Below are 16004 nucleotides of genomic sequence, written 5' to 3'. Positions count from 1 at the left end.
AATAACTGTCGATGATTCTTGTGTCTGAAAAGTTTTTTCGGAGCAAGAATTATTCATTTTTTTCTTTAGCTTGTAAGCAAATTGATAATTAATTGATCAAATGCCGAAATTGGATCTTTTATGTTGGGCACAAAATTTTAAATTTACAAAGTTTGGAACAATTGCTTTGCAATTTTTTTGGGAAACCAAGTGACAAGAGTCACATGATGATTAGGTGGGAATTTCGGACTATTGTTCCGCATGATTGATAGGTCAGTGGTCGACTGACATGCAAATGGGTGTGTAGTCAAATTTGGGTAAATTATTGTGGGAACTGAAAGGGTAATTTCAACTGACAGGGTAATGACATCATAGGGGTTTTCTAAGAATAAACTTTTTGGTCCATTTGTGTATTAGCATTTATAAAATTGAAGGACAAATTTTATGAAAATGAAATAAAATTGACACCCATCCTGATCTGTAAAAAAAAAAATAGTTCCAACGCAAACAAATATGCATAATGCATGCATGTGTGTGTGGGTATTTTTGTGTGTCAATGTTCGTGTTTTGTTTTTGTGTATCAATCTTACAAGATTGTTGACACCGACAGTGTGCCTTGTCTGAAAATAGATAGTTCCATGGGGATGGGATCGCATATCGAGAGAATTCGTAAAAAAAAAAAAAAAAAAAAAAAAAATAGAAATATAATTTGATTATGAAAATTATCACTTTTGTCAAGGGAGATGGAGAGTAAAGATTTGATTTGCTGAGTAAAGATTTGATTTGCTGAGTCATGAGCAGCTATTCATTAATAGTAAAAATTGGGAGTAATCTTGGGATTCCATTTTTTGATAGAATTTATATGAGAATAACAACTATTTATGGATATGAGCTTCATAAAAATAAAAAAAATGTGGGAGTACAAAATTAGTCAAATTTGGGAGAGGTCTTACACTGACGTCCCAGAATACATAATTTACACAGGGTAAACAAATTAATTTATCGTAGTGGATTGTTAACAGCAGCCTGAAAATGTCCTGAGATGGTGCATCCATGTAATCAGAAATCCCAGATTTGTTTTTACAAACAAAATTTTGGTAGAGGTCTTGTGTGGACGAGCACTCGCTTGGTAGATAAAAAACGGTACTGCATGTTGGCAGCCATTTTTGCGGCCAGTTAGGCCAAACAAACTGAGAGGAAATTGTAGTTAAATACGTAATGTACACATGGCTATTTGTAAAAAGGGAAATTTGTTGAGATGGGAAACATTTTTCGAAGGTTTATTAAAGTGTAATAATATGACATGTGGCAAGGCAAACTATTGGATGGGAAAATTAGATCTGGTTATAGAATAAATTTATTGACCCCTTGAAGTTAATTCTTCGAATCATTGTTTCACTGGCATTTTGAGTTCACATTGGAAATAGTTTGGTAGAACTTTGGTTAAAACCTTTGGTTGCGGTATTTTGGAACAAACTGATAAACCATAAGAGATTGATAAGAATGAAACAAAAAAATGGACCCAAAGTAGAAAGTTGGATTCATGCCTCTCATTGCAAGCGAGCACATGGGGCAAGGGGCAAGGGAGGACGGTCCCACATAAAATGAGGCTGCACCTAGCAGCCCAGCAGAACATTCAGTGGCAGATAAATGATAGTCGTGATTTACAGTCATTTGAATTACATTTTAACACCCCTTGCATTGATAAACATTGCATTTGCAACATGTGATATTCCTACTTGGGATAGTGACATTTATTTGCCTACATGACATACAATTACCTACTGATATTAATACAGCATGAGTGATAATGTATCATAACTGCACTCATGATCAGGGGATTTAGTTCAACCCCGGGAGACAGGGGGATCAGGGTAAAACAAATAATGAGATTTATGTTAAATAGTAAGGGATTTTATTAGGGATTTTTTTTCCATTGACCCGTTAGGAAGTTTGTTAGTTCTGATGTTGAATTTTATTGACATGTAATTATGTTATAGGAATGGACATATACAAGGGGTAGCTCACATGTTTTACAGATGGATACAGGTGGGACAAAGGGAAACACCTTATCAAGACAAGCCGACCAATCAAGGGAAACCAGAGACTTCTACTTCGGATACTCCTTGAAAATGGTGATATTTATCCTAGGAATGGGTTCTCTAGTAGTGGGGACTCTGTGTTGCATGGATTATTTTGGGGTAATGAGAGAACAAAACGCAACACTTGTGAACAACATACAGATATATGATCATGCGGAACGACAAAAACAGTAGAGAAGTTTGATGGAAGATAAGGACACACCTTTAGAACCCGATGGATTACACGGGATTAATACTTTTTTTACATTTAGCCCACACAAGGGCTGATATAGCAAATTAAAGTAATTGTTGGATATGTACACAAATGCCGCATTCTAGTGAGATCGGAGTACCATTGGAGGCAGTTCCTTTTGGTTGGGCAGAGTTATGTAGCCGTTTCCCAGACACCCTGATAGCAGCAGATTTTGAAGGCTCAATGTCAGGGAGGATAGCATGGCAAAGAGGAGGATATAATTGTTACCAATTTGAAGACAGTTATAGACCTGCAGATGATAAGAACAAAATGCCCTCTTACATGACTATTCAACAACAAACGAAAGGATTAATGTGCATCACCAGACGCCAAACGCCTAGGCATAACAAGTTTATGGGAACCTCCAAATGCCACGGTTATGGTCGCGAAGAAGGCTGGATGCGAATGCCTGTCCCACTAGGACTAAATGGCACGAAGGGTTTAACTTTGTATTGGGAAGGCACTTGGGGAATGGACAGCACATGGACATATAATAATACATATTTTATATGTGGACACAAGGCATATCCGTATCTTCCGTCGGGATGGTTCGGAACATGTTTTCTGGGGTTTGTGCTTCCACACATGCGCTTGTTAACAAAGTCACCAACGCATATCCTGCATTCTAGGCAGAAAAGAACTATTAGCATGGGGGAATGGATTGGAATGGTAATATTACCATTTTATGGAACCTGGAAGGCAGGGCGAGAACTTAGGCACATGGCATTGGCTATGGAGAAGTTGGCAAATAAAACAGCTAGTGGATTGGAAAAACTTACGAGAGAGCTGGCCGCAACAAGAACGATGGCATTACAAAATCGTATGGCATTAGATATGCTGTTAGCGGAAAAAGGAGGTACATGTGCAGTCATTGGTACAGATTGTTGTACGTACATACCTGATAATTCAGAAGAAATTTATAACATAGCCGATACAATCAGACAAGAGGGAGCAAGATACCACGATTATATAAAAGGAGGAGCCTTTGCATGGTTGGGGAACACATTTGGAGGAGTGGCAGCTAAGATACTCCAATATTTGTTTGTTGGTTTAGTAGTTATATTGGCAATATTGTATTAGTGGTGGCTTGCTTGAAAGCCTTAGTGACGGTGTGTTTGAATAAGGTAACCAACAACACTATGATAATGCATGAAGTGACGAATGAGGAAAGAAATGTGGAACCACAAGAGGAAGACTTTTATGGCGACATAAATACTGAGATTAAAAGATTAAATCAAGTGATGTTGCAAATGAATACAGTAGAATTAAGATAATGGCATAACGACAATGTTATGAGTTGTGTCAATTACAAGATCAGTGAACTCATATCACCACGAGTGACACACTGTTAGTAAAAAACAAAAAAACAAAAAAAAAGGGAAAAGGAAAAGTATGGAGGAATTATGGTAATAATACATTATGCTTAATTTGTTGGTTTGGGAAAAATTTGTTGGGAATTAGATATTCCTGTTTGTGATTGTAATCATATACAATTTATTTTCTTTGAGTAGTGCTAAAATACCTGCATGAGTTAATTTTTGAACTATATCAACCTGAAAGTAATTGTGGATGCTATTCTTAGTTTAGTAGTAAAATACATACCTGATTGAATATTATTTGTGTGACGCATATAAATGAATATAACTTTTTGAATGTTTTAAGGAAAAACAACAAATTGTTGAATGTGAAACTGTCAGAAGATATACATGATTATGCTGATTTCATGGTAAGATGTACCCTATCTGATTCAGTGTGTGTGGAAAGCAGATTCAGAAGTGACTGAGCATAAGGATAAGACGAGATCACATTTTGAAGGGGGTGCTAACGGAATTGGGAAGAAGTTCGAGAAAGAAAATTTGTGGCTAAAAATGAAGTTAATCATGGCATACACCCTCTTTCTCAAAGAATGATGAAGTCATTCTCCTGTGTAACTTGGAGATGGATGCTTACCTTCACCAAGGAAATTTATGTGACCATTTGCCTGGATCACACTGCAACATATTGTTGCGGAGATGAGGACTGTATTTTTTTTGATTGTGTGCTGTATTATTATTATTATTGTTTATTCTGCGCCCCCCTACCTCCGGAGCTGTGTAAAGGTGAAAGGGCATCCCATAATTAGTCCACAAGCATACACGTCAGCCAAGTAATAGAATACCCCTGTTGATAGTTATCTCTTATTCTGTGTTTTAGGGTAAGGCTGTGTCTCCCATTAATTGAAGTACTCCATTGCACCAGTGAAAGAGAATAGATCCCCTTTCATTCCCATCCCCAAAATCCCCATTTCCATATTACATCCCCTCTCGTCATTGCCGAGCCTCGATTGCCCATATTACATCCCCTCTCGTCATTGCCGAGCCTCGATTGCCCATATTACCTCCCCTCCAATAACCGCCATTGACCACGAGGCAGGGTCGGAGAAGAAAGGCGTGTCTCCACCTCGTCATAGAGGGGAAGAGGGGCGTGCCCGCCCATCGTCATCAAGGGCGGAGCCAGAGGGTCGCATGACCAACCAGGGCCGAGGTGAGCACCCCGATGGGCGTGTCCTGAAGGCCGGCGGCTTAATCGCCGGAGGCGTTATAAAGGCGCGCACGCAGGAAGCAAGTGAGTTGGTCGCCAAGAGAGTCGTGAGGAGTCAGGCAGTGGAGTCGGTGGTCAGTTGGTTGTGTTGGTTGCGGTGAGGAGTCGGTGGTGGTGGTCAGTTGGTTGCATTGGTTGCGGTGAGGAGTCGGTGGTAAAGAGTGAGTGGACCAAGAACGAGTGGAGGGTTTGGACCAGACGCGTCCGACGAGGCCTGGCAAAGCACGCGACGTCCACAGCAGCCAAAACAGCAGCGTGGGGCCTGAACGGCGGCTGCTAAACGTGCCGGTTGTGCTGCGGGACCCCCTTGGACCTCCCTCTCCCTCCAGCCATCCACCTCCTGCCTTTCCACCCTTCTTGTGGACGTGAGTTTGTTCTGTTTGTTCTGTCCTGGGAATAAGTTAAGTCTGTAGATAAGCTAGTATTTGCACTGTGTCACCTGCGTCTTATGTGTTGTAAATAAACCTTGATTGCTCCTTTTTGCTTGTGTAAATAATAAATCCCATTACTCGTCTGTACGTCTTCTCGTTTTATTCCTTCTTCTTCTTCACATCCGTGTCGCCTTTGTCTTTTCCCTATTGACTAGCTGCGGTGCGATCCGGCCAACGTTGGGTGAAATCGGGTTCTAATCGGGGATCCTGTAACGGTCGCGGTTGGACCATCCGCTCGGCCCATCATACCATCTAAACCGCGATCAGTAACAATATGAAAGAAAGGGGATCACTTACTCTTGTTTGAAGGCTTCGAACATTCATCACATCAGAAGTTGCAGGACAACAACATTTTACCTGCAACCTCTGCGAAATGCGGGGACATATGTTATTACTTCACCACCTTCCGGGGAACCAGCATGGAGCTGCAAACGAACGGCTGTGCCTTTTCACAACAGCTGTGCACGATTCTGCTGGTTGCTCCTGGTTTGGACCATGAATGACCTGAACATCATGGTCCCAACATCATTGCGGATGCATCTGGCATCCCTGTTCCACATCTTGCTGGCCAATCAACATCACACCAATACTTGCTGCCCACTCATAATGAGGAAAGAGGCAAGTCGACGATAACTGGGCGAAGGCCTTGTTCAGAAATTATTATGGTTTACAGCAAAAGTGGCACGAATGCTACATGGAGAGCAGGGTCAGTCTATGACTCTGCACAGTTATTACAACAGCGAAACCCTACACGAAGTAGTGCAGGTGCTATGAAGACAGAAGAAAATGTTTCATACCTGAATTCAAACACTAAGTGATCAGCCCTTCCTTTCAAACAAAGAATCAACATTTGTTTGGAGGCAAACGTTTTTGCCAGATGTTGCAGATGCCTTAAAAAACGTGAAAATGGTGAAGTGAAATTGTTGTATCTTGGTGATGGTGAAGTGTTGTTTGGAAAAGATATTTGTGATGCAAATGCAATAGATTGAACAATGTGGAAGGAGTCAATGACCAACGAAGTGTTTTGTGATCAGATTCTTGCAGGATGACGGTGTATGCCGAAGGGAATTTAATTACCAAAGTTGTGGTTTGAGTACTTGTATTGATATTTACTTGTAGAGATTGATTGTTTACTTGTATTTGTATTGATGTTTAGATTAATGGTTAATATAAACAAAAACAAAAAAATGAGGGAATTGTGGAAGTAGTGTACTGCATTAACGTAATGTACTGTATGGCATTAATCAAAACTAATATGGAAGTAGAGATCTTGACATTATAGATCGTTGGAATTGGAAAAACCAAGCAGATAGACTATTTCGTAAATGAATGTCAGGAATGTGCACGAACGTGGTAATCTCTTGTTCACCTGGTCACAGCCACCTCACCTCACCTCAGCTCACCTCACACCTCACCTCAGCCTCACCATAGGAGGGTGCTAGGGCACCCTCCTATGGTGAGCCAAATGGACTCACAGCAGGGGGGGAGCAAACCGGCTCCGATGAGGCGAGCGTGGATGACCTCGGGGCATTTGCGGAGAAGGGATTAGCGCGACGAGGCCCATAAAGACAGGAAATACTTTGAGTCAGGAGAACTTGCAGGGAGAATCTCTGACGGACGGAAGGAACGAGTACGGCGCTGCGCAGGACATCGGCCGAGCAAGAAGGACCATGCGGATAGAGTTATCTGGTACATTGAGTTAACGGTGGTTATTAGTATTTGAAACAAGTGAATTAGTAGTTAATAAAGTCTTGATCTTTTGTAAACCTGTTTCCGGTCATTGGAGTCTTGAGTCCCAACACACTTCCACGACAGGTTCCACGTGAAGTAGTGACATGGGCATTGAGGAAGTTAGGAGTGGAGGAATGGTTGATCAGAGTAGTGATGGCAATGTACAAAAGAGCACGGACAGCTCTCAGGACGAAGGACGGGAACAGTGGTGAGTTTGAGGTGAAGGTGGGAGTGCATCAGGGGTCGGTGCTAAGTCCACTACTATTTGTAGCTGTGATGAAGGTGCTGGCTCAGAACATAAAGGAGGGTTTACCGTGGGAGTTGTTGTATGCAGATGATCTGGTGTTGATTGCGGAAAGTATGGATGGACTGAAGGAAAAGATGAACAAGTGGAAGGAATGTATGGAGACAAAAGGTCTGAAGGTGAATATTGGAAAGACGAAGGTGATGGCAAGTGGTAAAGCATGTGGTGAGGTGGAAAGAACTGGGAAGTGACCGTGTGCTGTGTGCAGGAAGGGTGTTGGAGTGAACTCCATTCAATGTACAATGTGCGCTGGCTGAGTGGGTTCATCAAAAATGTAGTGGTCTGAGAGGGTCATTAACCAGTGTGGCAGCTACATTCAAGTGCAAGGTGTGCACATAGGGAGCTGCAGATGGAGGAAATGTTGAGTTGGATCTTGGAGACGGCGTGAAGCTGGAAGGTGTGAAAACATTTTGCTACCTCGGAGACATGCTGAATGGAGAAGGTGGATCAGACTCGGCAACGGTTGCTTGAGTGAGATGTGCATGGAAGAAGTTTCAGGAACTGAGTGGCGTGCTGATGAGGAGGGGAGTGTCGTTGAAGCTGAAGGGAAAGGTGTATGCTGCATGTGTGAGAAGTGTTATGATTTATGGGAGCGAGACATGCTTAATGAACGTAGAGCAGCAACGAAGGCTGGAATGGGTGGAAATGTGAATGGTTCGGTGGATGTGTGGAGTATCGTTGAGAGAGAGGAAGACAAATGATGAATTGCGAAACATGATGGGAATAGAGCCTGTGATTGATGCTGTGAAGAGAAACAGGTTGAGATGGTTTGGTCATATGTTGAGGAAGGATGAAAGTGACTGGTTGAGAAGAGTGATGGAAATGAATGTAGATGGAAGTAGAGGATGGGGAAGACCGAGAATGACTTGGCTAAAGATGGTGGAAGAAGAAATGCGGGCAAGGGGGTTAACAAGGGGAGATGCAGAAAATAGGGCAAAATGGAGAAGATTGTCATGGGGACCGCAAGGCTAACCCCTGCTCTAGCAGGGAAAATGGCCTTAAAATGCATGTTGTTGTTATATTAACTTAACATCGAGAAGCAGGGAATATGGTGGGGATACTGTGAGGGTGTGCTGAAAGATAAAGCTCCCGATTTTTTTTCTCCAAAACAGGTAAAGATATTAAACTGAAACAAAGACAGCTACTAACGTCAATCTTTATTCTACCATGGTGCATACTTATTGCTCAACATAATCAGCACTGCAATCCACACATTTCTGCTAACATTTTTCCACACATTTTTGTGATGCCGTCACAATATATGAGGGGCATCAAGAAGTAACCTTAAAATATTTTTCGCAACTTTTTTATTTCATGTACATGTGTAACAACTGTTATTTTTCAACATAATCTCCATTGCGTTAAATGCATTTTTTCAGCACTTTACGAAGGCCTGGATTCCTAGAGGAAAAAAAATAATATTTTGGCTGCTTGTGTAGCCATTCGTGCATCGTCTCTTGGACCTCTTCGTCAGATCGGAAAGTGGTTCCACCAATCGCCTCTAAGTGGCCCAAAGATGTGGTAATTCGAAGGGGCAACGACTGGCAAGTAGGGTGGATGAGGAAGACACTCAAAATGCAGGTCCTCGATTGTTGCAGCTGTAGCACGGGCAGTATGGGGACCGAGCGTTGTCATGCTGCAGCAAAACCGGTAGTGAGTAGTCCACGACGTTTTGATCTGATTGCTGGTTTCGGATTATTTTTAAGGTCACAGTATGATGCGCTGGTGACTGTGGTCCCTCTGGGCATGTAATGCTCTATAAGTGGGCCTCTGCTATCCCAGAAGAGCATCAGCATCACTTTTCCAGCGGACGGCTGTGTGCAGAATTTTTTGGGCTTTGGTGAAGTTGAATGGCGCCACTCTTTGCTTGCCCTCTTCGTTTCTGGCTGAAAGTAGTGGACCCAGCTTTCATCCCCAGTCTCTACGCGCTGTAAGAAAGCATCGCCTTCTGTTTCATAACGTCGCAGTTCTTCACTTGTGTCCACTCGCCGTTCTTTCAGTTTGGGTGTGAGTTGTCTAGGCACCCACCTTGCAGACACTTTGCGGAACCCCAGCATGTTGTGAATGAATGGTGTACTGAACCATGGCTAATGTTCAATTTGGAGACAACTTCATCCAGCGTAATGCGACGGTTTTCCCTTAACACACGCTCAACTCCTGCAACCATTTCTTGTGTGCTGGCTGTGTGAGGCCGGCCCAAGCGAGCAGCGTCTGCCACACTGGACATTCCACTTTTAAACTTCCTGTCCCAGTCGTATACCTGCTGCAGCGATAAACATGCGTCACCATATTGCATCTTCATTCTGGGATGGATTTCACTAGGATTCACAGCCTCACTTCCCAAGAAACGGATAACAGAATATTGCTCCTCCCTGGTGCATGCTTCTAAGGGAGCCGCCCTCTTGGAAATGCTCTACTGATGTCATACGCTCAATCTTGCCAGATCTAAAACAGGCAAAACATGACTCTTACCCATAGATATAACATATGTCGTCTACAACTACACACATTACATTCTCGAATTTATAATCGCCATTTTAAGGTTACTTATTGACTGGCCCTCGTAACTTTGTATCATCGGATGAAAAATGTTCTCCACGAAGGTGTTCCTTATGTTTGAGGAAGAGATGAAAATCTGACCGAGTCAAGTCAAGCTGGTGATCCTTTGTGGCGGTACTCCATTGACCGGCTCTTACTCTCAGGATCATAATGGTGCACACAACTCTCATCTCCAGTCATCTCATCTCCAGTGAGCCATCCCAACTTTCATCCTCTGAGCCATCCCAACTCTCATCTTCAGAGAGCCATCCCAACTCTCATCTTCAGAGAGCCATCCCAACTCTCATCTTCAGAGAGCCATCCCAACTCTCATCTTCGGTCAGCCATCCCAACTCTCATCTTCGGTCAACCATCCCAACTCTCATTTTCGGTCATCCATTCCAACTCTCATCTTCAGTGAGCCATCCCGACTCTAATCTTCAGTGAGCCATCCCAACTCTCATCTTTAATCAGCCATCCCAAAACTCTCATCTTTAGTCAACCATCCCAACTCTAATCTTCAGTGAGCCATCCCAACTCAAATTCAAATTGGGCCAAAATATACAGCAAACATACACGAAGAGATGGCTCGAACATGTTTTCTTACCTTTTAAAGGATTTATTTTTTCAAGTAAAGTACAGGGAGGAGGGCAAACAAGATGCTGTAAACAAAAATGGAATGAACCAATCAAATGAAAAGGACACCGGTAAATGGGAACATGCAAACAAATGTAAAATGATTAGAAATCAAGTAATTCCTATCCCACTCGGTGCCACAGATCAAACTTATAAACTGAACATCAAAATAAACATCACATTCATTTTTTGAAATGTGCAGCTTTACAAACATGTTTCTTCAATTGTAATGGCTGATTATGTAACGGGAACAACAGCTTCAATCACCTGGTTGATCAACAATGGCATGCTTGAGTGGTTCTGTATAGGGATCTTTCCCTTTAAATAATGATCCTCATAATGAAATCCTTCAGTTCTCGTGGTTAGACATTCATTTACTGCTGTCTATAGTCACTCTAGAGTCTAGAGGCTTCTGACAGGGAAAACAAGAAAATTCAGATGCCACGCCTGACATCTGAACAATGTTTCAGGGCAATTGGGATGCTTGAGGCTGGTGTAAGCCAGCGAACAATTGCCCAACGTCTTAGTTGCTCACAGCCTGCAATTTCCATCCTGGCCAGGCGTTACGATGAAACTGGAACTGTGAATGATGGTCCTCGAAGAGGAAGACCACGGATAACCTCCTTGCAGGAGGAGTGGGACGGACTTCCCCAGGACCGCATCAGACGCCTGGTACAGAGCATGCGCTGGAGGTGAACAGCCTGCATCACAGCTCAGGGAAGACACACACGATATTGAGGACTGCTGTCATTCTGTCCTTGACTGTTAGGATTGTTGTGTCCATTCCTGTGTCATTTTGTTTTGACTGTAGTCATGTGCGTGCTTTTGTGTTGCTGTGCTGTGACTTTTGTTGCACCACCCCTTGTGATGTTCATGCTTTGTTTTTTGTGATGGAGGCAACCTCTTGTTTATTGGCATGTGTTTAGTAAAGAAAGCTGAACTTTACCTGTGTTCAAATATTTTTCATTTTTGCGTGGACATTTTCAATGAGTGTCCTTCTAAAGATTTGATAAGTTTATTTTGATGTTGAGTATACAACAAGACAAGAATGCAAGCGAGGACTTCCCTTTGATCTACAATGTGCAGGGTGGACATAGGGTTCAATGCAGCCCGCTTCGGAAACCAGGTGAGAGATGAGAGCAGGTAACGAAGTTGGTCTAAAGATGAGGTTTTTTGGTCAGGTCAGTCTTTTGGGACTGCCACTGGTAACATGAAACCCAGTGCTGCCTGCCACATGTTTGGGTTGTCGGAAACTAAACCGACACCCCTCACTAGCTTTGCTCGTAGAGAGGGTGATTGTGACGACCTGCCAGGACCAAAAACAACACCTGGCAAAGGGCGGATGAGCTCCCGTAGAGAGCCAATGACCATCCAGTAAGGAGATGGTGTCTCCTAAAAAAACACCCATCCAGTTTGGACTGGTCCAAATCATTCCAAAGACTTTAAAAATGGTATGTGCTGCTTCCTTGCTTGAAAAGGATAGAGCACGGACAATCCTCATCGGTTGGCAATTCCTCTTGAGGAAATGCCTCACTGAGTACGGTGAGAAAAGCGGCGCCATTGTTATGATGTCGCTGGCACCCAGAATATCCCAGGAAGTTCCCCCAAGCTCAGTGGCTGTGTTAAGTGTTTGTCTTGTCGGTATGGCTGTGTGTATGTCAGTTCTATTAATTATGAGCCTTTGCCCAAGTATAATTTTCAAAAAGGAAAACTGACATGTGCAGCACCAGTGACGAGTAGCACCCAATATGCTGAAGGGTGAAAGCCAAATGCTTTCGCGATGAACGAAAGAACGATGAAGATCAGTCATGACTAAGGCCAGACGACCACTATAATGCGCCCTCACAAAACTCCTCCATGAACACTTGCTTGTGCTCCTTTTACAGAAGGCTTTCTTTGATCTCTCATCAGACAACTGAGGTCTCTTCCTTTTCGTCTCCAGGTCTCCCGAGTTCTCCTTCCTTCGTCCTCCAAGCATGGACTCTCTGCTTCTCCTCCCACCTGGGTGGAGATCTCCTCTGGCCATCCCACCCACAAAACAGCGCCAATAAAAATAAATGCACAATGGCACTTCCTGCTCCACAGCACATTATGCCGCCATGGTTGACACACACTGGTCATACAGATTACAGATCGTAATGGCCTTTCGCACACATGTGGCATGTGTGTCTGTCATGGAAAATCTTCACCTAGTCCCGCCCACAAACGGGTTTACGCCAAAAAAAATTGTCTAACCTGTCTATAAATTACGTACGCTGCCTCGGTGTCACATGCAACAAATGACTTACTCTGACAGGTCCCTGTTTCATGGCAACCTAACCAACTCAAAACACACAGACCATACGACACTTGACTTACCACAGTCTAGCAATGAAACCCCCCCTCCCCTCCTCTCCTCTCCCACATATCAGTATCTTTTTCATCTTGCCCCACCTCTATATATGTCAATCGTTTTTGACAAATATAAACATCAGTATAAGATGACCAATTGTTGCGGTTCTAGGACCCTGCACCAAAGGCAATGGCACCCAACATACAGGTCCTCAGGTAGTTATATTACTATAATTCACCAAATGTCCGTCTGTCCGTCCGTTCCCAGGTACCGCAAAAACGGCTGAACCGATCGCAACGACATTTTGGGTGGGTAATCCTGGGACCCCCTGGAGTAAAATAGGCGATATTGTTTTTCCAATTTTCCAGTTTTTACAAACACGATGGAATAATATTTACCAATATGAACAGTGATGTGGCTTTTATTGAAATTCCACAAATACTGTTTAGATTTTGATGATAATTATGAACCTGCCGCGAATGCGGGAGTGGACAGATGACGGCGATGCACGGGTTCGATAATATCCCAATACAACCATCATTCAATCGTAATGTTAAATCGTTAAACGTTAATCGTGTTAATCATTTTGTTAAAGTATCAATTGATGATTGGAATTGAGTGAATACAATTACGATTTTGAATTCGTAATTGTATTCACCCAACCGTACGGAACTTCACATCAGGATTTAAATATTTGTTTATGTCACGAATGTTGTTAAAAATTTTTTTAATATTAATGTTATTTAATTTGTGATTGGAGTTATGCTGTTTGGAATGAAAAAAGAGATATCGAGTTCAAGTGAATGGCAGAATGCCGTGACGGTTTCTACTTTCTAAACGTGAAATTCGCGGATCGCCACATGCAGATTCGCCATTGACTGGGAATGGAACAAACGTACCCGTTTGTTTGCGAACAGGTACGTTTTTCATGGAAGTCCTTCACTAACTTGCTGTCCATGTATGATGTGCGACTGAAGGTGTTACAGGAATGTATAATTTTTTGGTTTCATGCTTTAGCATTCGCCGTTTCTGCATTGTCTGTTTGCTTCTGGCCTCCCACCCGTGCTTAGCACAGGTACCTCACTAGTTTCCATAATATAAGACGAGCATAGTTCCTTCCCCTTGTGTAGTGGGTTAGAATGTGATACAATGCGTTGGTGAAGGGTTAGAGATTTTCCCTTTTTCTCCCCATTTCCTAGGGGTAATTGTAAATTAATTCTATACGAGCTCAGTAGTGCGCGTAATTTACATATTGCGCCAAAAGCTGGTTTGAATCGTGCACCAGAACCCAACGGCCACCTTCCCTTATCCCCCCATAATCTTATTTTACACAACACCATAAGTACACAACATTTACCAATAATTAACACATTTTTATTAAAAATTTGCGTTTTATTCACGTGCTAGTTGCCATTGCATTAAGAGATTGTACACACTATTCATTGCCATCCGAACCGAAAACCTCACCACTTCATTTGACACGACCTTTGCTTCAACTACACACGACCTACCCACTCTCTGCCATCATCCTCACCTCATCCACTAACCACAGACGCCGCAACAGCTCGTTAGCACAAAGAGGGGATTGCTGAAACTGGCGACAAAGGCTTTCATTTGCCGGACTTTGTCTTCTTCCTCGTTGTCCCGACAATTGGGGGATGAATGGAAGAACGCATGTTGAGTGAGATGAGGTGTGAATGAGGTGCCTGGCTAAATTTTTTGTGGGGTAAAGGATTGACTGAATGGTACAAGGTTGGTGTTTGTGGAGCAGAGTACACCCCTCTAAGGAGATGAACCCCCTCGCCTGCATGGGTGTTAGAGTCGAGGTGATGATCTCTTGCTCTTTGTTTTCTTCTTTTGATTCCTTGTCTTTTTTTTTATTGTCGAGATTTTTTAAACCTTATTTCAACAAAAAAGGCTAAAAGCTATAAAAGCAAGGCATTGGCTGACATTTTGTGTGGTCGCTGAGGTGAATTGCATTTCATTAATTTCCTACTTGAATTCCACTTTTCAAAAACTCCATTTAAAGCTAAATCTTTGTGGTTGCCATTTTTTTTGTTTATACTTCATCCGTGACCCAGACATCCGTCAATGCCACTTTTTTGAAACACTTTTTTTTAGCAGTCGGAACTGCTTCTAAGGCCAATTCCGCAGTTTAAATTTGGCTCAGGTGAAGAGTCTCTCTGCATCACAACACATCATTCTCAAAACATAATATATCATTATTTTGGACAACTCCCTATTCCCCTCCTTCCCCCTCACCTCGCATCCTCTCCTCTCCTCTCCCTCCTTGTAAATAACAAGAAGACATCGTGCAGAGACTTGCAAAATCCATGCCCCGCCCCCTCCCCCCCAAAAAAGGTTGCCATGGATACATCAAATTGTCCATTTCATTAAGATTAAAATTAACGATCTCAATCAAAGCTCGGGTCAATCGGATTAAAATGTATGATTTTCAGATGAAAATTGATGATATTAGAAGTTTGACCTTGAGTTGACCTTAAAATAATTGGTTTGCCAATTAAATGATGCACTCTGCAATTGCTATTTAATTTTCAATTCAATCGGATGAATATTGTCAATTTTTCAGATAACATTTGAAAAAATTTCAGATGAAAATTGATGATTTTAGAAGTTTGACCATGACCAAATTTGGAGACCAAGTTTGACCCCAAATAGGTGGTTTCTCAATTCAGTGATGTCCTATGTAAATGCTGTTCAATTTTCAAGTCATTCAGATGAAAATGACAATTTTAGAAATTTGACCTCAAGATGACCTTTGACCTCAAAATCAATAGGCTTCCTCATGACCAACTCTACTCCACATAACGTTGAGATGAGAGTTTCATCTGGTGAAGTTTCGTGAAGATCGGTTTAAAATTTTGACCTGAAGGCGATTAACAGACAGACAGACAGACAGACAGAACAACACACAAGACCAACCAATATACTTGATTTTTATTTATTTATCGATTTTAATTATTCTGTAACCTGCAGCAAGGTACTCGTTATTATATACACACTAGCACACACATATTAGCTACTCAAGCTACGGTATTCTACACCGACTAAAGGTATTTTAAACCAATTTCAATGGTTGCTAGAAGACAGGGCAGCATGTAGAATCATACTAACATAA

The 16004-nt window shown here is 42.3% G+C and overlaps 1 protein-coding gene across 4 annotated transcripts in view; it reads right to left on the bottom strand.

Moving 5' to 3' along the window:
- TXNDC9 (thioredoxin domain containing 9) overlaps positions 1-16004 on the bottom strand; it is a 30673-nt gene that overhangs the window by 12719 nt on the left and 1950 nt on the right. Inside the window, exon 2 of one of the 4 annotated variants that reach the window (XM_068115308.2) lies at positions 10505-10559. The exons of the other annotated variants lie outside the window; for them this stretch is intronic. Within the exon in view, the coding sequence (XP_067971409.1) occupies positions 10505-10559 (55 nt within the window). The remainder of the gene's footprint in view (positions 1-10504; positions 10560-16004) is intronic. 4 annotated transcript variants of the gene reach the window in all.

Source organism: Myxine glutinosa, chromosome 1, assembly GCF_964187855.1.
Source record: "Myxine glutinosa chromosome 1, kmMyxGlut1.1, whole genome shotgun sequence".
NCBI lineage: Eukaryota > Metazoa > Chordata > Myxini > Myxiniformes > Myxinidae > Myxine > Myxine glutinosa.
The sequence above is the reverse complement of the archived record's forward strand: the minus strand, read 5'-3'. Positions and strand labels throughout refer to the sequence as shown.